This window comes from Hyperolius riggenbachi, chromosome 7 (genome assembly GCF_040937935.1).
Source record: "Hyperolius riggenbachi isolate aHypRig1 chromosome 7, aHypRig1.pri, whole genome shotgun sequence".
Taxonomy (NCBI): Eukaryota; Metazoa; Chordata; class Amphibia; order Anura; family Hyperoliidae; genus Hyperolius; species Hyperolius riggenbachi.
Window position 1 is genome coordinate 47,122,936 of NC_090652.1, and position 21,759 is coordinate 47,144,694.

General features: G+C 47.2%; 1 protein-coding gene across 7 annotated transcripts in view; it reads right to left on the minus strand.

Moving 5' to 3' along the window:
* The window catches only part of LOC137524293 (RING finger protein 112-like), a 77,086-nt gene that overhangs the window by 19,449 nt on the left and 35,878 nt on the right, over positions 1–21,759 (minus strand). For 2 of the 7 annotated variants that reach the window (XM_068243998.1, XM_068243994.1), the window contains exons 2-8: positions 15,106–15,170; positions 9,355–9,637; positions 4,441–4,635; positions 4,213–4,350; positions 3,448–3,552; positions 3,292–3,342; positions 1,372–1,428 (exon numbers count right to left, since the gene is read on the minus strand). In XM_068243998.1, the coding sequence (XP_068100099.1) occupies positions 1,372–1,428; positions 3,292–3,342; positions 3,448–3,552; positions 4,213–4,350; positions 4,441–4,635; positions 9,355–9,637; positions 15,106–15,128 (852 nt within the window). In that variant the 5' untranslated portion in view covers positions 15,129–15,170. Of the gene's footprint in view, positions 1–1,371; positions 1,429–3,291; positions 3,343–3,447; positions 3,553–4,212; positions 4,351–4,440; positions 4,636–9,354; positions 9,638–15,105; positions 15,171–19,699; positions 19,864–20,027; positions 20,134–21,759 lie in introns of those variants that run through there. The other 5 variants (XM_068243999.1, XM_068244000.1, XM_068243997.1 and 2 more) reach the window with 4 other exon arrangements.

Sequence of the window (21,759 nt, forward strand, 5' to 3'; positions counted from 1 at the left end):
TTTCCCCTCTTCTTTTCTAAGTAATTGTTTTCTTAAAGAGGACCTCCACAATCAGAATTTATTGCAACTAAAATGAGCAAATTGGTGCCAGTTAGACATGGCACAGGTCAGAAAGTAGCTGGCACTGGCAGTGGGAAAGGGTGTTTTTAGAATATGAGCAACGAGTTGGGATAAGGTTTTAATTTTACCTAAGCCGAAGCTCAGGTAAAAAAAAAATCACATACTTACCCAAGAAGAGGGAAGCCTCTGGATCCTACAGAGCATAAGACAAGACAAATAACATTTATATCGCACTTTTCTCCTGGCGGACTCAAAGCGCCAGAGCTGCAGCCACTAGGGCGCGCTCTATAGGCAGTAGCAGTGTTAGGAAGACTTGCCTAAGGTCTCCTGCTGAATAGGTGCTGGCTTACTGAACAGGCAGAGCCGAGATTCGAACCCTGGTCTCCTGTGTCAGAGGCAGAGCCCTTAACCATTACACCATCCAGCCACCACAGCATACATGTCAAACTCTGGTCCCCGGGCCAAATCTGGCCCTCAGAGCCATTACATTTTGCCCCCAAGTGGTTCCCCACTTTGCATTATGTATGGCCAACTCTAGACCACCAGGGAAGCTATACCGGAGGTGAAGTCCTAGAACACCAGGGAAGCCATATGGGGGAGGTAGGTGGAAAGCACTAAACACTAGGGCACTGTATAGGGAAGGGTGGGAGCCTCTAGACACCAGGGAACTGTATAGGGGTTGGAGGGGGGCCATTAGACACCAGGGAACTAAGGGAGCAAGATGGTTAGTAGACATTGAGGTTGGCCCGCGACTAGGTCCCAGTGTACAATTTTGACCACTTTGTATTTGAGTTTGACAACCCTGCTATAGAGGCTTTCCACGCATTCCTTTGATCCCCTGTTGGCCCTTGCGGACCCCCCAAAGATTACAAACAAGAGCTTGTTGGTAATCTAATCAAGTGGGTGCTCCTCTTCAAGCTCAAGCCCGGCTGCACTGCACCTGCATGAGTATGGCCACGTCTGCGCAGTAAGCTAGAGCCACTTAATGCATAAGCAGCTCCATGCTACTGCATGCGCGTGCACAGAAAGAAGCTCCGCCCTGATCAGCTGGAGGGTCTCATGCAGTGGCAGGGGACCAGAGGACAGCGAGGGAAGCCTCTGGAGGCTTCTCCCTCCTTAGGCAAGTTTGTGTTGTGGTACCTGAGCTTTGGCTCGGGTCGGCTTTAAATTTGACTATATTTATGTGAATTTCTAGCTACACAGAAAAGCAAAGTGTGGGAATGGGTGGAGCAAAGAGTCGCTGGAGAGTGCAGGACAGGTGGGCTGGTGAAGAATTCTGGATAGATGGACTAGAAAACGAGGAGCCATTACCTGCAGATATTGTATAGAAAGTGATGTTCCTGTGAGCTCAGAGACGTGAAGATACATCTGGAAAAGCAAACAAATAACAGAAAATCCAACATATTAATCTGAACATAAAACATAGGGCCATATTTATCAAAGCATTACCGACAGTTTTTTCTTCTAAGACTGTTCTAACCAGCAGGGGAACTGTTCTGCATGATAGTAAGAACCTTCCCAAAGCCTATGTAATACCGCCAGTTTAGAGTGGATTTCTAGAGCTGCACATAGAGCCTGCTGACAGCAGATGGGTTGGTTACCTCAGCAACAGTAATTTCCCTCGCACACTGCACTGCCTAAGAGAACTTCCTAACTCCTCCGATTCCTAACAGTTTAAGACGGAATCTGCACTATTTAGTGATTTCTTAGGATGACTTAGACAGTTCTGCACAGATTTCTAAAAACCTACTAATATTTTGTCTCAGACACTCTTGATAAATGTCCCCCACAGATACATGAGCAGTTCAAAACTCTGTACAGGCAGATATCGAGCAACACAAATACAAATACATACGTAGTTGATGTGGTTTGAGACATTACCAATACTGGTACATGTTCATATGATAAAGTGCAACAGAAATGAGAAGCGCTAGGAGGAGGACCCTATCCTTGCAAGCTTACAATTCAGAGGAGAGTTGGCTAGAGACAATAGGGTTAGCGGATGAGGCAGCGAGTCTCCAGTACTACATATGACAAATTATACGTTTTAAGAGTATGTTTGAAGGCTTCCATGCTTGGAGCATGATGGACAAGCAGTGGAAGAGAGTTTCAAAAGAGAGGTTACACTCGCGAGAAGTCCTGTAAGGAGGGCGAGAGGAGGTGACATGCCTGGACAACAAGAGAGTCTCATGGGAGGAGTGAAGGTTCCAGGAGGGATGCTCTCTGGAAATTAATGCGGAAATGTTTGAAGGGGACAGATTATGTAGAGCTTTGTATGATAGGCTCAGGAGCTGGATCCTTTTGATGATTGGTAGCCAATGGAGGGATTGGCATAGAGGGGCGGCATCAGAGGAGAGGGAGTAGGGGGGTGGATGAGATGAGCAGCAGAGTTCAATAGAGACTGGAGAGGTGCCAATCTGTCCTTTGGTAGACAGCAGAGGAGGGTGTTACAGTGGTCAAGATGGGATACGCTTAGAGCATGTATCTCCTGTGAAAGGAAGGGATGGATTCTGGAGATATTTTTTGAGAAGAGAGAGAGAGAGAGAGAGAGAGAGAGAGAGAGAGAGAGAGAGAGAGAGAGAGAGAGAGAGAGAGAGAGAGATTATTAAATGTTTTAGACCATGAGTGTAAATGGAGAAGTGATCAAAGAACTGAGCATTGTCATGTGTGTATGTGCATGTTTGTTATCCAATAGCCTTTCAGAGAGCACACACATTTGAGTCAGCATTTGCACAGAACCCCAGATTGGTTTGAATGAACTAAGAGTACCTGTCTCTTAGATCCAGACCCATGTCCAACTTCACATCCGGGGCGGTGATGTCAGTAGTGTGTCAGAAGTAGCAGGGCAGTGGTGACAGCAAGGGGAAGGGAAGTGGAGGAGAGGTGACAGATACGCTGGCCAAGGGGTGGTAATGTCACTGCTCAAGTGTGGGTCCAGGAGAAGCGGCTAAGCAGCACAGTTTGGAGACTTGTGGGTTTGCTAGTCAGCCAGCAATCCACATCACAACTGTTTACCCATCAAGTTTCCCTGGTGGACCCGACACCACAGCCTTCACCCCAACACCACTACCTTTTAACAGACAATTTTAAACCAAAACATGTAGTACAGGCCTGCCAAACCATTTATACTGATCTCTGTTCTCTATACTCAGTAGACAATTTGATCCCTTAGGAAGTGTTGCCAAATACAGTACATCGAGCATTATCATTTGTTGTGTCAGGGTCACCTACCTCCAAATAATCCAGCTCTGTGGTCTTCAGACAATTGCTCACATTGAAAATCTGTGGACATATGCAAAAGAAGAAATAATGTTAGATGAAAGCTCCGACTGACGGATAAGTCATAGAACGCCTTCAAGATTTCATATACATTTCTGTCTCTCATACCAGATATGAGCTGAGTAGCATGGAGAGGGTAGACAGCTTGATGCAATTCTCTCGATTGCCTTCAATATCCAGAGAGCCTTCTGTGTCCAGGACAAACACCGCCATCTGTCCGGAGAAGACAACAACTTAAAATTACTCCAAAAATACTAACGTTCTCCCATCAATCTACGGATGTAGTGCTCATGTATCTGAAGCAAGCAGCATATGTCCTGCTTGGACACCTACACCTGTTTAGATTATGTACCATATGAATACAAAGAAACTGTGATACAAGTCCCTAGCGCCACATGTTTCTGGAGAAGCGTGCAACTATTTTTTTTTTATATGATATTTAAGTCGTTTCCCCCCTGTGGCTAGAGAGTACCATTGGGGCTCCTGTGGCAAGAGTGGACCATTGGGGCTCCTGTGGCTAGAGTGGACCATTGGGGCTCTGGTGAACGAAATGGAGCAACGGGGCTCTGGTGACTGGATTAGACCATTGGGGTTTTAGTGACTGGAGTGGACCATCAGGGCTCTACTTACTGGATTCAACAGTTGGGGTTACAGTGACTGGAGTGGACCATTGGGGCTCCAGTGACTGGATTGGACCACTGGCTTTACAGTGACTGGAGTAGAACATTAGGGCTTTAGTGACTGGACCATCAGAGCTCCGGTGACTGGAGTGGACCATCAGGGCTCCAGTGACTGTATTGGACCATCGGTCACCTGAGTGGACAGTCAGGCTCTGGTAACCAGAGTAGAAAATCCGAGGAAGTCCGGCCTCACCTTCTCTCCACTCCTCTCCAGGATAAAAGGTCGACTCCAAATCCAGATCCCCTTTGTGAGACCATCAGCACCGTTTCTCCAATCAAATCCCACGAGATCTTCATCGTCCAACCCCAGACCAATTGGCTGACCCGCCTCCTGCCAGGGAGAAACAATCACCCAGTTATATCAGTTTGTTTGGCTAAAAAACTTCAAAATCAGCTTCAACACATGGGGAAGTTCACTCACCAGGCTGTGAAGAGCTCGGAGGATATAATTCATCAGGGTGGATTTCCCCTTCCGCTTCTCCCCGATTACACAGATGAGGCACAGTGGGTAACCGGCCACCTCTCCTTCCAGGAAACACCTCTGCAGCACCGACTCATCCAGCTGTAGCCTCCCCTGATGGTCCGAGTACACCAGATGGAGAGCCGAGGCTGCTTCCTAATGTGAGCAAAGAGATGTCAGAGGAGTTCTGTGGCAGATACCCAAACCTAAAGCTTTATACAGGTGCTAGGAATCAGAACACCTTACAGCAGGGGTCTCAAACTCGCGGCCCGCGGGCCATTTGCGGCCCTCGAAACAATATTTTGTGGCCCTCGCTGGCAAAAGCTTCCTTATAGTTCGCTTCAGTGCTCCCAAGTAATCCGCCGCATCCCCGCCGCTAAACAAGGGCTGCAGAGCCCCCAAATCGCCCGGGGGGCAATCCGCTGGCATTTCCTGGAAGGGGCAGAGCTTTCAGTTTCAGCTCTGCCCCTCCTGACGTCAATCGCCGCACGGATCGCCGCCTCTCCCCGCCCCTCTCTGTGAAGGAAGAGTGAGAGGGGCGGGCAGAGGCGGCGATGCGCCGCGATTGTGAAATTCCTTATGCGGCCCAGCCTCATCCTGACTTTGCCTCTTGCAGCCCCCAGGTAAATTGAGTTTGAGACCCCTGCCTTACAGCAAAGTGCCCTATGCTGTGGGTGCTCTCAACTGAAGAGGATAGTCCAAATGAGGATCAGCAAAAACTCCACAACTAATTATTGCAAACTGTCCTTGTCATACAATACTTCAGAGCTTAGAGAGCACATAGCCCTGGGTGTGAGTGCTGAAGTCATCTGGGTGTTCGAATCACCTGGTTATTGACCCTTTAGAAGTCAATTTATTTAGAGGCTTGCAAGTGCTGCAGGCCAATTTATTTTAGCACATGTTTTGCCTTGCCATGCTAATAATCAGTACTGCTGTAATTTATGGTCACTTGCCACTAGGGGGCAGTGTGAGACAGTAACAGAGGACTTCTGCTTTCAGTTTCTATATGTTTTTCTAGCAGAAAGAGATGAAAGCAATCCAAGAATTTACAGCACAGCGAGTTCTGCCGACTGAGGCCAAAAGCAGTGCACTCTGTTGAAGCTGCTAATGGGTTAACTGTTTTAAAAGGTACCCATACACTGCAACGATTTACCATCGAAATACATCAGATTCAATCACTGTGATCGAAGCTGTGTGAAATGTTAACGCAAATGGTGACCAGGTGGAAATCGAATCGATTGATTCAGTTGATCTGTGCAGGTGGAAAATTTAACTCAGTCGCCGGCGGGCCGGGAGCATGTCCTTAGCGGTGTTTGATATGGCGACAACCGACACAGCAATACATCACCTGTCCAGTCGGCGCGAGTCCCCGCTGTCTCTCACTTCTTCAGGCATCTTCTCTTCACTTCCTGTTCTGTCCTGTGAGAAAGCAAAGTTCAAACAGTAGAGGGCGCTCTACTATTTGAACTTCATGCTTGTCACAGGACGGGACATGAAGTGAAGCAAAGATGGAGGAGTACGCTGGAAGAAATAAGAGACTGTGGGGACCCGGGGACTCGCGCCGGCCAGACAGGTAATGTATTGCTGCAGGCCGGGGAAGCACGCGGGGGGCAGAGGCAGGCGGCAGCGACGGCTCCACAGGTTGTGAATCGATTTCATGCTGAAATCAATTCAAAATCTGTGTGCAGTGTATGGGCAGCCATTACATCCCTCTCTGATCAGATTCAATCAAAGAGGTATCTATCTGCTGGTTGATCTGGTGGCAAGCCACTAGTGTATGGCTGGCTTAAAGTGTAACTGTCGGGCATAAAATCGAAAATCAATTCTTTATTTTTATCTGGTAAACAAGTAATAAGGATGCTAACCAGGCAATCCAAAAGTTAAAATCATGATTACTTTTCTTGTTTATAAATGATTGTCACAGGAGCCCTGGTGGTCAGAACGCAAATTGCCTTCCAATCGGTTTCAGCACACCAATCATGCAAGCTGTGGTCGCGATCAGTGGGCAGAAACCAGGCAGCAGCCCGACTAGAAGGGAGCCTGTGGGTTACGGAAATACACTTTACACACTATTTCAGGGTATATCTGCCACCACCAGGGCCAGTGGTCCCTACCGACTGACTGACTGATCCTGCAAAGAAAACGGTTAAAACACGCTGTATTCTGTCTAGATATCAATAATAGTAGCGACTCCTCAGAGACCTGAGTTCAGTTTCTGTGTATGGCTGTATAGCAGGTGTAGCGGAACAGTAAACGACTTTGGTAAAGTCTTTATTTACGTGCAATATAAATAATTAATGTATACAGAAAATCATTAAAATCAACAATTATGGAAACATTAATAGCCAGTATGAAATAAAAAGGGAGAAAATACTTAGGGTTTGTGGAAATATGTCCGTTCTGGGAAAAACTTGTAGAGTTCCTTTTGTTTCAGTTCAAAGTTCAGAGTTCAGACCAGGTGGATGCCAGCATATCCTCAAGCTGGCACAGATGTGATCAAGATGGTGTTTCAAGGTGGAGGACCCTTGTGTTTCAGCCTGTCAATAGTTTTATCACCCATCGCTGCGGGGAGTGGATATGACAGGCACAAGTCCAGCCTCGGGAGGATGGAGCAGGGGCTGTCCCATCCTTACAGACCCTCAGACTGGCAGAATTCTAGTTCGGCCTGTCTTGGGGTGCACGTGGGGGCAGTTAAAACCTATACCGCATATTCACACTCAGCATGATTTTACGAATCCTAGGAAATGAAATATTACAGGTCTATCATGAGAATTTACCCCCAGTCTCTTCAAACCCATATTGCTATGAGAGTTTAGGGGACAGAGTTCTGGGAATTTCACAGAACCAGCACCGGGACTCATGCTACACTTTCCCCACATTTAGCGAAGCTGCCATCTCAGGAACCCCAGAAATATGACAGAACTGGGGTGTTATGGATTATGCTATGAGCCTCAGGTCATTCAGGGTGTGTGCTTGCAACTGGCTTCCCTTTGATCCTTCCCAGGGAGCAAGGTTTCAAGACCTCCCGGGGATTCGTAGCCTGCTTGGCTGAATCTAGGCCTCAGAGCTGAAATAGCTGGCATATGCTCTGAGAGGGGCCATTAGCTCTCCAGGGGGCCGGGGAACCAGCTTGTTACAGCTATGTGTTAAACGCAATTAACTTCCTTTCCCAGAACTGTCTATCTTAAAACCAAAGTTTGTCATTCTGAGCCCTGCAATAGATGTGCGATCAATTGCAGTGATCAGAAACGACTGCTGGATCTGCGATTTTTGTGCGTTTTGGACGACTGGGCGTCGCCTGGCGTCACAATGATGATTCCCCAGTTTACCTGTCTCTTATTTGGTACGTTGCCGTACAAACGAAGTTGCAGGGCATGATGGGTTGTCTTTTTTTGCTTCTTTATTTCCCCTCAGACTTAACCAATGTACAGAAGCAAAAAAGGACAACCAAGCATGCCCTGCAACTTCCTTGTTGTGTACCAAATTTTGTGTGTACCAAATAAGAGTCAGGCAAATTGGGGAATGATCATTTATCAACAATAAAAGTAATAGAGATTTTAACTTTTGGATTGCCTGGTTAGCATCCTTATTACTTGTTTACCAAATAAAAACAAATAATTGATTTTTGATTTTATGCCCGACAGTTACACTTTAAGAAAGGAGCTCACGTTGGATAAATAAAGACTGTTTACTTGTGAAGTGCTTGCTGGTACCCTACTCTTTCCAGTGTAAATATGTTGGTGCTATATAAATCCAATTAATGATAATAATAACAACCCTAAACCTTGTCACACACCATCTTCCTGACACTCCTGACTACACAGCAGAACTTCTAGCTGTGTAGGCAGAAGTGTCAGGAAGATGGAAAGAAGCATGCAGTACAGTGACAGGAGGCGGCGGTATCAGCAGGTAAACCCTCTCTGTTATAGCCAAACTATAGCATCTTTCCTCTGCTCCAGCCAGCCAATGGGACCCCAGCATACTGTTAAGATTATCACCCCATTAAAAAGGAAAAGGGCTAATCATGTGAAACAGAGGGAGCATGACCTGCCATATTATTATGTATTTATATAGTACTGGCATCGAAGGCAGCACATAACAGAGAATGTCGTCATGTCCTTGGCGGAGTTCACAATCTAATCCCGGCCATAGTCAAAGTCTAATGTCCCGCCATATCATTATTATGTATTTATGTAGCACTGGCATCTTCTGCAGCACTTTACAGAGTACATAGTCATGTCATGGACTGACATCCATGATGTAAATCTCCCATTTCACCACATGTTTGTGGGAACACTGCTTTCTTATGTGTTTGGGGAACATTGCCTAATTACCTTTAGGGTCACTTTGCATATCTGTGTTTTGGGAGGAAAGTCTGGCTCACTGCCTCAGAGTTACATTAGTATGCTCTGCCCATACCATATCATGGGCACGCCCATTTTTCCTCTGCGCCATGGACACACCCATTTTTTGGGGGGAAAAATCTGGTCACTGTATCTAAAGGCCACAGACAGCATGATGGTGGCATGAGAATGGGCAGAGTCATAACTTTCAAAATAGGTTGCAGAGAAGAGGACACAAAAAAGGGCACACAGGAAGGTATTAGGTGTGTGTATGTGTGTGGGGAAGGGGGGCAGAAGAGGGACTAAACGGGGGTACACAGGGGGCCACCGAAGGTGCACAAGCAGTGCAGAGGAAGCACTAAAGAGATTAAAGGGGGCTCACGTGAGACATGCTCCAGTACCAAGATGCTGGCGGAGGGTGCTGCAACATGTCTTCTGTATAATATGAGGCATGGCAGGCCTCTCATCATGGTGGCTACATAGGGGCAGCCACATGTTTTAATATTATTTAGATTATTTCTCATGTTCTCACCTGTCTGGCCTGTTCTTCTTTCACAGCAATCTGGACCTTCTCGATCATGTTCTGCAGCCTGTAGACAGGTATGAGCTGGTCTTTGGGGCAGATCCTCCTGCACTCGGGGCACCGATACCCCAGGGGTGGTGGGGTGCTCCAGTACTTGGTGATGCATGCTTTGCAGAAGGTGTGACCACATATGATAGACACAGGGTCTGTCAGCTCACAAAGACACAGGGAACACGTGATCTCCTCTTCCAACTTGGAGAATCGAGCAGCTCCTTCCTGAGGCATGGTGCACCTGATTGGGGGGGGCGAGACAGATAGTTATCCCAAACACCAGCACTGGCAAACATCAACAAAAAGTCCAACAATCTCGATGGGACATCAGACAGACACAAAACGTCATAGATAATCGCAAGTCTTCATGGTAGATTGATCCTAGTTGTAGTTCTGGTGACTGCAAGGAGAAAGCCTGAAGGACTTTGCCTGGTAAACAGCAGACTCTGATAACATAATCACATGATAAAGAGGAAATGGCCAGTCGCAGCAAAAACAGGAAAGACCTGTAAGGTGAAGAAGAGTTCTCAAAGACTGGAAATGGTGATAAATCTGTGTGCAGAGGAGTCACATTATCAACTCAACAGATTTTGGGAATTCTTTACTGAAAGTGAACCATAAACATAACCATACAAAATCAATGGTAAAAGTTCAAGGACCTGTGGTCACTTTCACATCTGTTCCAGCTGTCAGTGCAAGATACAAAAGACAGCCTAGCCTTAACACTTAGGCACTGACACTACCAAACCCGATTCAAGTCTTTTATTGTTAAACTCCACTGGTTATGATAGAGAAAAAATAAATAAAAAGTAATCCCCCATTTCATATTATATTTATTTCTGTATAGTCAATATCACCTCAAGGTTTATGCAACTGTAGGTACTTGTGGCATTGCTAGGACTTTATATTATTCTATGGGTCACACTGTCCAATTATATTTGATTGTGGCAGCACACTGCCTTATGTTGTTTGAGGGCAATATGCTGGTCAATCTTGCTGTTTGGGGGTTATGCTACTTAGTGTGTGAGTGTGTGAGTGTGTGTGTGTGAGTGTGTGTGAGTGTGAGTGAGTGTGTGAGAGTGTGTGAGTGTGTGAGAGTGTGTGTGAGAGTGTGTGTGTGTGTGAGTGTGTGTAAGTGTGTGTGTGAGTGCGTGTGAGTGTGTGAGTGTGTGTGCGTGTGAGTGCATGTGAGTGTGTGAGTGTGTGTGTGTGAGCGTGTGTGTGCGTGTGTGAGTGTGAGAGCGTGTGTGCGTGAGCGTGTGAGTGTGTGTGTGTGTGCGTGTGTGTGAGTGTGTGTGAGTGTGTGTGCGTGAGCGTGTGTGTGTGTAAGTGTGTGTGTGTCTGTGCGTGTGCGTGTGAGTGTGTGTGTGTGTGTGTGAGTGTGTGTGTGCGTGAGCGTGTGAGTGAGCGTGAGTGCGTGTGTGAGAGTGCGTGTGTGAGTGAGTGTGTGAGTGAGTGAGTGAGTGAGTGTGTGTGTGTGTGTGAGTGTGAGTGTGTGAGTGTGTGTGTGAGTGTGTGTGTGTGAGTGTGTGTGTGTGTGTGTGTGAGTGTGTGTGTGAGACACAGACAGACATGGAAGCCCCGGGAGGAGAGACTGTGCAGGCAATGTGACCAGGGGGTCCTGGAGGATGAGGCCCACTTCCTGCTACACTGCAGCAAATATACACCGTTGAGGACCGCCCATTTCCAAAGACTCTCCGCCCACATCGCAGATTTCACCTCCACAGATGAGGAGAGGAAACTCTACATCCTACTGGGGGAAGAGGAAAAAACTGTGCAAATAGCTGCGCGATATGTCACGGCCTGCCACCAACTGAGAGGAACATGATACCACATGGACTGTATAACCCCATACTCCCCTCCCCTATGGACTGATCATGACCATCAGGGGCGTGAATAGAAATCACCGGGCCCCCCTGCAGAAATTTGGATGCCTCCCCCTTTGGCCCACTCAGGGTCGTTTTGGGGGGCAGAAGGGGTTGTAGTATGAGGGGAGAGCTTGATTGCACATTGGCGGGGAGGGGGGACAGTCCCCCCCCCTCACCTCGGGCTCTCCCCTCAGTGTTCCCCTCCAGCATCTATCAGTGGCAGCAGGCAGGAACACATACCTCCATCCACCACAAAGGTCTGATCTCTTTGTGCCTCAATCTACTTCCTGTTTAAACAGGAAGTAGTGTCAGACACTTAGAGAGAGGAAGCTCCGGCGGTGGTACGCAGGAAGGTATGTGTTCCTGCCCGCTGCCTGCAGACACTGATTGAAGCTGGAGGGGAACGCTGAGGGAAGAGCCCGAGGTAAGTGGGGGGGGGGGAACACTGGCCTCCCTCCCCGTCGATTTGTGGCCAAGCTCTCCCCTCATGCTGCAACTCCACCTGCCCCCCAAAACAGCTCTGAGTAGGCCCCCTTGCAGGTGCAGGGGCTGCATCCCCTATTGCTACGCCCCTGATGACCATGCCTTCTCTGTTTACCGTACATTTGGTGCCGGTTTCACACTGCTAACCAGCGTTAGGGTCGCTAACTTTCCCCGTCTGGCAGCAGGCCAAGCAGGAAGTGAGGCTCTCTAGCCCTAACTTCCTGTGGCCAAGAAGATAAATTGTGTGGCAGTGTATTGAAAAAATATGCTTCCATGCATGCGTATCGCAACACACTACCACGAAAATGTTTTAAAATATACACATTGCCATAGGCAAACGTGACTTCCGGTCCACCGCACAAGTTGACCTGTAACGTAGGTATGTGCTCGCATAGGTAATGTGGTTAAAACATCACTTCCGTCGCATCGCCCCCTAGACTTTCATATACTACTACTGTACAGTGGCAATCCCGACAGTAAAATATCCGTACATTTTACCAGTATTTTACGGTCGCTAAACCTAACCCTATTTTCACAGAGCCCTCCCTCTACTTATGCCTAACACTAATCACCCCTCCTCCCCAATGATGCATAACCCTAACCGACCCCCCCCCCCACCCTAACAATGCCTAACTCAAACTGATAACCCCACCAATGCTTATCCCTAACCAATCCCCCCACTGACTAACCCTAACCATTCCCACCCTACTTATGCTGAACTACGTCAGCTTTAATCCAATACCCCCACACCTGTGCCCTACCCTAACTGATAACCCTCTGATGCCCATGTAAATAATAGTAAATGAGGGAAATGTGGGCTTCTGTAGCGGGCATGTTGCACTCACTATTTGTAGCCATGTGTTTCTAAGAGGGGCCCTTCCGTTGCTGGGAGGCCCAGGAATTTCTAGTTAACCCCCTGTAGTGAAGATATACAGAGCGGCCTTCCGTGTTTCGCTTACCTCGTCGCCATGGCGACGAGCGGAGTGACGTCATGGACGTCCTGACGTCAGCCGCCTCCGATCCAGCCCTTAGCGCTGGCCGGAACTATTTGTTCCGGCTGCGCAGGGCTCGGGCGGCTGGGGGGACCCTCTTTCGCCGCTGCTCGCGGCGAATCGCCGCAGAGCGGCGGCGATCAGGCAGCACACGCGGCTGGCAAAGTGCCGGCTGCGTGTGCTGCTTTTTATTTGATCAAAATCGGCCCAGCAGGGCCTGAGCGGCAGCCTCCGGCGGTGATGGACGAGCTGAGCTCGTCCAGACCGCTCAGGAGGTTAAAGTTACTTTTATTCAACTAGCAAGTAATTTTTTGACGGGAAATGACATAGGTGTCTCCCAAAAGATAATAAGGCGATGTACTAGATATGGGGAAAAAAACATTTCTCAGCTTTTATTTAAATTTGAGCAAAAAGTGTCCAGTTCAAAATTATTCATACCCTTCACAAACTGTCACAGTCTGTGGAAAAACCAAATAATCCAAGGTGTTCTAAAGCATCCTAATTACCCTGATTATTGGGAACAGCTGTTTTAATCAACAAACTCAGCAGGTGAAAAACAGAAACTCTCTGCAGTTGTTTTTTGGACAGTCATGGCGAAGACAAAGGAGCTCAGTGAGGATCTGCGGCTGCGCATTGTGGCTGCTCACAAGTCAGGAAAGGGCTACAAGTCAATTTCTAAATGTTTTCAAGCTCCAGTGGCTACAGTGTAAAGTAATATTAAAAAATAGAAGATGTTCCGCACCGTGAAAAATCTCAGAGACATGGTCGGAAGCCAAAAGTGAGAGAGGTGAAAAAGAATCCAAGGATCACCACCAAGGCCATCCTGGTGAATCTGGACTCTGCTGGTGGCAATGTCTTTTTTGTGTGTGTTTTTTTCAGCCAATGGACCAGGGAACCTAATCACAGTGAACGGGACCATGAAAAAGCAATACATGAGAATTCTCAACAACAACATCAGGCAGTCTGCAGAGAAACTTGGCCTTGGGCACAATGGACATTTCAGCATGGCAATGACCCAAAACACACAGCAAAAGTGGTGAAGAAATGGTTAGCAGACAACAGTAAGGGCCCGTTTCCACTGCTAAATGATGCGAATGCGGCTACCTAGCCACATCACATCACTTCCGCCGCATCACTTCCACATCTCCAGATGCAGAAGTCAGTGGAGGAGATGGGACGCGGCTGCGGGCGGATGCGGCCGTGCGAAAATCTGCAGCATGCTGCACATTCTCGGATCGCTCCGCACCGCTCCACACAACATGCACGCAGTGGAAACTCTTCCATTGCCGTGCATGTGTTTCAGCATACAGGCGGTGTGATGCGGCTATGTAGCCGCATCGCACCGCTCCTAGTGGAAACGGGCCCCTAAGAAGATGTGTGATGAATTTACAGCACATTAAATTAAACACATAACTGTTTCCCCCGTTATTCCTCCTCTTCATTTCTCCTATTTTCGTCACTCCCCGCTGCCAACAAACAACTTAACTCATAAAATATAACTTTTAAACCTTTGGGCAAGATGGCTGCAATGTAAAGTGCTTCCGGGTCAGTACACAGTCTCCCTGTACTGCTGTGCACCAGAGCTGAGTTGAAGCCACACAAGGCAGATCTCCTCCCTGCTGTCAGCCTCACTGCAGGGAGACATATCTTCCCCTTGCTAGCTGGAGTGCACAGAAAGGTCAGTGATGACTCATTAGATGACGTGCAGCAGGGAGAGGCAGATAGCAGGGAGGAACAGCTGCTGTATTGTCTGCCTCTTCCTGCAGCACTATATTCGTCTGACTAGATGAATAATTAGAAAGCAGCAGAAGAGAGACAGCACAGCTGTTTCTAAACAAGACAAGGGAAAAAAGATTTGTACTTATGAAAGGAACATATCTCTTCAAATAAATTGCATTTTGAAAAAGGGCCACAGAACCCCTTTAATGTTTTGGAGTGGTACAGCTATAGTCCTGACTTGAATCAGAAATAATTAGCAGACAACAACATTAACGTTTTGGAGTGGTCCAGACAGATTCCTGACTTGAATCCAATTGAAAATCTGTGGAGGGAGCTAAAGATCAGAGTGATGGCAAGAAGAGTCTCCAACCTGAAAGATTTGGAGCTCATATATATATATATATATATATATATATATATATATATATATATATATATATATATATATATATATATATATATATATATATATATATATATATATATATATATATATATATATACACACACACATATACATACATACATATGTATGTATATACTGTATACATACGCACACACACACAATATATATATGCAATTTACATACAAGGTATAAAATAAAAGCTGCACTTGTAAACACACAAAAGACATAGTAGAATGCTTACGGTTTAGCCCCGCTGTTCCCCATGTGATGTCCGGGACTCCCTCGTCACTTGGATTTGGGAAGAACCTGTGAATGGACTTTGGTCACTGAGTGAGAAAGGAAACTGCAGAGGGGTAGATATGTGTATTTGCCAAATGCAGAAACGAAACTCAGCAGACAGGTAGCTCTGCAGGCGGGGCACACGGGACAGATAGGAATGTAGCAAAATTATTCACACACACATAAAAGCTGCCTCTACACCATGAATAGCTTTAAGTGTTCTGTTCTTTGTCCTGTGTAGCCCTCAGGGACAAGGCATGCTTTAGCCTGCGCTATAGAGCCTTAGTAAACTGATGTCACATATTTTTGAGTGTACCCGAGGTGCCTGAGGCAAACTTGTGAGGATGCAAACCCCCCCCCCTCCCAATTTGGAATGATTGCACAGCACCCAACAATTTGCACTGCACATTATAGTCATAGTGTGACCCCCCCCCCCCCCCCAAACACAAAAAAACCCAAAAATATAGTATAGGTAGGCCTGGTATATGTGCCCCCTCCCCAGTAGAAATAGCTAGGTATAGGTGCCCCCAATATAGAAAGCTAGGTATACTTGCCCAAAGTATAGGTGCCCCCAGTATAGGAAGGCAAGTAGCTAACTAGGTATAAGTGCCCCTGTATAGGATGCCAGGTATAGTTGTCCCCAGTATACGGGGCCAGGTATATGGGCCCCAAGAATAGGTAGCCAAGTATAGGTGCCCCCAGTATAGGTACGAAGTATAGGTACCCCCATTATAAGAAGCCAGGTGTATGTGCCCCCAGTATAGGTAGCCGAGTATAGGTGCCCCCAGTATAGGTAGCCAAGTGTAGGTGCCCCCAGTATAAGAAGCCAGGTATATGTGCCCCCAGTATAGGTAGCCAAGTATAGGTGCCCCCAGTATAAGAAGCCAGGTATAGGTGCCCCCAGTATAGGTAGCCAAGTATAGGTGCCCCCAGTATAGGTAGCCAAGTATAGGTGCCCCCAGTATAGGTAGCCAAGTGTAGGTGCCCCCAGTATAGGTAGCCAAAAAAAAGGTGCCCCCAGTATAGGTAGCCAAGTGTAGGTGCCCCCAGTATAAGAAGCCAGGTATAGGTGCCCCCAGTATAGGTAGCCAAATATAGGTGCCCCCAGTATAGGTATCCGGGTATAGGTGCCCCCAGTATAAGAAGCCAAGTATAGGTGCCCCCAGTATAGGTAGCCAAGTGTAGGTGCCCCCAGTATAAGAAGCCAGGTATATGTGCCCCCAGTATAGGTAGCCAAATATAGGTGCCCCCGGTATAGGTAGCCAAGTATAGGTGCCCCCAGTATAGGTAGCAAAGTATAGGTGCTCCCAGTATAAGAAGCCAGGTATAGGTGCCCCCAATATAGTTAGCCAAGTATAGGTGCCCCAATATAGTTAGCCAAGTATAGGTGCCCCCAATATAGTTAGCCAAGCATAGGTTCCCCAATATAGGTAGCCAAGTATAGGTGCCCCTGGCGCTGCATGCAGCTGAGACCACAGATCAGTGGTGACAGGAGAGCGGTTCCCCTAGTAACGGTGCATATACAGGAAGTAAGCAATTCCTGCATATGTGAGGCTACTAGGGCACCAGTCTCCTGTCTCCACTGCGGGTCACTGCTGATTTGAGGTCTCCCTGCTGCATGCTACCCTGGGCATGCAGCAAGGGGGGATTCCGGGGCCAGGACAATGAGGTGGAGAAGGGGGCTGACGACTCGATCAGGTAAACAAGCAGCAGCCCTGGAGGAAGAGGGACAGAGGAAATGCTGCCCCTTGGAAGACACGTTGTTCAGGCGGCGTCATGCAAGGTCCGCCTTGGAAGACACGTCATTCAGGCGGCGTCATGCAAGGTCCGCCCCTGTATGTACAGTGGCAAGCATATTAATAACCAGGCTGTGTTCCTTATACTCCTGAAAGAGTTACAGGACAGCTGAAGTGAGAAGGATATGGAGGCTGGCATATATATGTCCTTTTAAACAATACCAGTTGCCTGACAGCCCTGCAGATCCATTTGGCTGCAGTAGTGTCCAGATCACACAAGAAAGACACATGCAGCTCATCTTGTCACATGAGACAATGTCAGAAACTCCTGATCTGCTGCATGCTTGTTCAGGGGCTATGGCTAAAAGCATTAGAGGCAGAGGGTCAGCTGGATAGCCAGGCAACTGGTATTGCTTAAAGGGACACTGCTGTGCAGAATGCCATTGAGGACGGGAACGCGAAGAAGGATAAGCGTGGCCAGCCCTGCGCAGGCACAGAAAGCCCGCCGGCTCCACCAGGGCCTGGCAGCGAAAACAAAATTAGCTGGTGGCGGGGGACCAGAGGATTAGTGAGTGACTGCGAGGGCACAGGACTGCTGGAGGGGGCTGGTAGAAGCCCCAGGTGAGTAAAACTGATTTTTTATTCCTGGCTTAAAGGGAAGGTTCAAGCAAAATAAAAAAATGAGTTTCACTTACCTGGGGCTTCTACCAGCCCCATGCAGCCATCCTGTGCCCTCGTAGTCACTCACTGCTGCTCCAGTCCCTTGCTGGCAGCTTGCCGACCTCGGAGGTCGGCGGGACGCATTGCGTACATTTTTACGCATTCCCGCTAGTGCAAGAACATTAACACATACATTTTTACGCGTTACTGGTTCAATGCGTACATTTTTACACATTGAACCAGTAATGAGTAAAAATGTACGCAATGCGTCCCGCCGACCTCCGAGGTCGGCAAGCTGCCAGCAAGGGACTGGAGCAGCAGTGAGTGACTACGAGGGCACAGGATGGCTGCATGGGGCTGGTAGAAGCCCCAGGTAAGTGAAACTCATTTTTTTATTTTGCTTGGACATTCCCTTTAAGTGTCCTTTTTAAAGTAAATAAATATGGCAGCCTACATATTCCTCTCACTTCAGTTGTCCTTTATAGGAGTAGGAGGATAGATACAATTGTTTATCTCATCACTGTATTTTATCAGTTTATTTTCAGCTCATGTTCACTTTAAAGTGGGCCATAAACCAGCCACTGGGGAGGAAAAGTGGGGGGGGGGGGGGGGGGGCAGTTGTAGAATTTCTACTGTGCCTCCCACGGTGTTTATGTCCAGCCTCTCCTAACCAATGTCAGAATTCCACTTACAGTGGACCTGAACTCATGCACAGGAAACAAGGAAAACACAGATGAATCCATCCGGTTTTTGTTTAGAGTGAAGAGCCTATCTAATTCCCCATCAGCTGCAAGTCATGAAAATTGCAATTTGATCTCTCAGCTGTGTTAGCACAGGAATCTCAACAGCCTCAGCTAATTTGTAAACACAGGATGTTAACCCTATGGGCTCGATTCACAAAGCGGTGCTATCCCAGCAAAAGACTTTAGGCGTGATAACCATTGCACCACGCTGGTGAGAAGCCAGTTTAGGCGTGATAAGTTTAGGCGTGATAAGTTTAGATCGCGCGCAAAGTCCCGCACGCAAAGCAGCGCCATTAAACTTGATGCGAAGTGTACCAGACTTTGCTAGCGCAAAACTTTTGATCAGCTGTGCACTGCAGTGCTAACGCAGTTGGTGCTTAAACTTATCACGCCTAAACTTATCACACTAACTTATCACGCCTAAACTGAGTTTAGGCGTGATAAGGGGCTTTTCACCAGAGTGCTAACTGTTAGCACCGCTTTGTGAATCAAGCCTTATGTCTGCTTCCATGAAAGTAGGAAGCAGACACACTGCAGATTTATTGCAGGATTTGTATCAGCTGTAACAAAGAAATGTTTTTCTTTAAAAGATAAGAAACAGCATAACATTTAGAGCAGTAAGGAAGTTCTGAGTTAAGGTCTGGCTTAAAAATGTGTGCACTGCAGGGACCTTCATGAGTGTAGCAGCTGGAAATGCATTTGGATGCTCTAGGCCAGGAGTGTCAATTTCAAATACAAAGTAGGCCGAAATTGAACATTTGTTACCAAGTCGTGGGACAACCTCAATGTCTACTGGCCACCGTATAGATTTCCCTGGTGTCTAATTGCCCCCCTCCAAGTCCTATACAGTTCCCTGGTGTCTAGTGGTCCTCCCTCCCCTATACAGTTTTCTGGTGTCTAGTGGCCCCACCCTCCCCTATACAGTTTCCTGGTGTCTAGTGGTCCTCCCTCCCCTGTACAGTCCCCTGGTGTCTAGTGGCCCCCACCCTCCCCTATAGTTCCCTGGTGTCTAGTGGTCCTCCCTCCCCTATACAGTTCCCTGGTGTCTAGTGGACCTCCTCCCTCCCCTATACAGTTCCCTGGTGTCTAGTGGACCTCCTCCCTCCCCTATACAGTTCCCTGGTATCTAGTGGTCCTCGCTCCCCTATACAGTTTTCTGGTGTCTAGGGGCCCCCACCCTCCCCTATACAGTTCCCTAGTGTTTAGTGCTTTCCCCCTACCTTACCCTTATGGCTTCCCTGGTTTTCTAGGGTTTTCTGGAGTTTGACATATATGCTCTAGGCAAAGCACCTTTTAACTTCCCAAATCTTGCAAAAAGGAGGATCAAGGATGAAATTAGCTAGTTTTGTAGGTTCAAATCAAATTCTGTTATATACAGAAATTAAAAATAAGTCTCTAAAGGATACACAAATATTACCAGGCCAAATACTCCTCAAAAGTCACTTTGTGAAGAGCATTATACTGTTTATGTACAGCCTGGGTCTTTTAGGATCCATTCACACGTGGTACGATGTGGCAAAATTGCTGGATGTCGGCCATTCAGGAACCATGCATTGAAACACCAGTAAAATGTTGCCTGTAACCAAGGCCTGAGGCCTACTTCAGATGGGCAGTTCAGCTGCCTAGCAACCATGAAATGATTGGATGTTGTAAATACAAGCAACTTGGGTCACCTGAGGTAATCAGCTACACATACACAGCTACCACAGAAATACCGCATGTATCATTTGACAGTTGCTGCCCACCTAGATGTTACTGGATTGGGTACCGTACCTTGTGGTACACCTCATAAAGAAGCATGTGATCAGTTTGATCAGGTGATTTGTTAGGCTCTGATTGGCTGGCCATAATCATGTTTCATTTCCATTTCCTGTGAAGGGTTTGGATTCTGGCAGTTGACTACTAGGCTGGATCACACTACAGTAAAAATAAAATAAAATAAAATAGCTCCAATTCAACGAGGTGCAAGAGAATGTGTAAACGGATACTATGTTTAGTATACCCATTCACACATTTTTTTTCCGTTGCCCGCATACACTATGGATGCTCACTGAATCAGTGCAAGCCTATGGCCTCTTTTTCACGGACAGTTGATAGGCAGTCAAATGTCTCTCAAATTCTCACAACTGCTTGCTGCTGCCTGGTAACTGCTCACTGCTGCCTGGTAACTGCTCACTGCTGCCTGCTCACTGCTGCCAGGTAACTGCTCGCTGCTGCCTGGTTACTGCTCGCAGCTGCCTGGTTACTGCTCGCTGCTGCCTGGTTACTGCTTGCTGCTGCCTGGTCACTGCTCATTGCTGCTTGGTCACTGCTCATTGCTGCCTGGTCACTGCTCAATGCTGCCTGGTCACTGCTCAATGCTGCCTGGTCACTGCTCAATGCTGCCTGGTCACTGCTCAATGCTGCCTGGTCACTGCTCAATGCTGCCTGGTCACTGCTCAATGCTGCCTGGTCACTGCTCAATGCTGCCTGGTCACTGCTCACTGCTACCTGGTAACTGCTTGCAGAGCACACAGTTCAACTGTCTGTAGAAAAAAGAGGCCTATAAGAATCGACAGAGTCTGTTCTCACGATTTTGAGAGCAATATTAAAATTTACCAGAAAATAGTGCAGAGAGATAATATTGCTTATACCATCAACAACGTGTCATACTCTTGAGATATTTTGTCAAAAATGTCTAATACTGATGTAATACTTTTTGAGATATATTTGAAATGTATTATGTCAGTGAGCAGTAACAGTATACACATGTATAGGTATTTTTGTTTGTAGGCACTTGTATTGACCTGAAGAAGTGGGCTGAGACCCCTAAAACGTGTTGTCCTTTTTAATCATACTGAATAAATAATTTAATATTTTTACATTTACCCTGTGGTTTGGGTTCTTACATCTGGAGTGGTAAAGACACCATCTATATCCCATGCTGATGTCACGGTACAGTGCAGTGTCACCCTGTATCCCGGATGTTATATCTCTATATCCCATGCTGATGTCACAGTGCAGTGTAGTGTCACCCTGTATCCCGGATGTTATATCTCTATATCCCATGCTGATGTAACGGTACAGTGCAGTGTCACCCTGTATCCTGGGATGTTATATCTCTATATCCCATGCTGATGTCACAGTGCAGTGTAGTGTCACCCTGTATCCTGGGATGTTATATCTCTATATCCCATGCTGATGTCACAGTACAGTGCAGTGTCACCTTGTATCCCCGGATGTTATATCTCTATATCCCATGCTGATGTCACGGTACAGTGCAGTGTCACCCTGTATCCTGGGATGTTATATCTCTATATCCCATGCTGATGTCACAGTGCAGTGTAGTGTCACCCTGTATCCTGGGATGTTATATCTCTATATCCCATGCTGATGTCACAGTACAGTGCAGTGTCACCCTGTATCCCGGATGTTATATCTCTATATCCCATGCTGATGTCACGGTACAGTGCAGTGTCACCCTGTATCCTGGGAAGT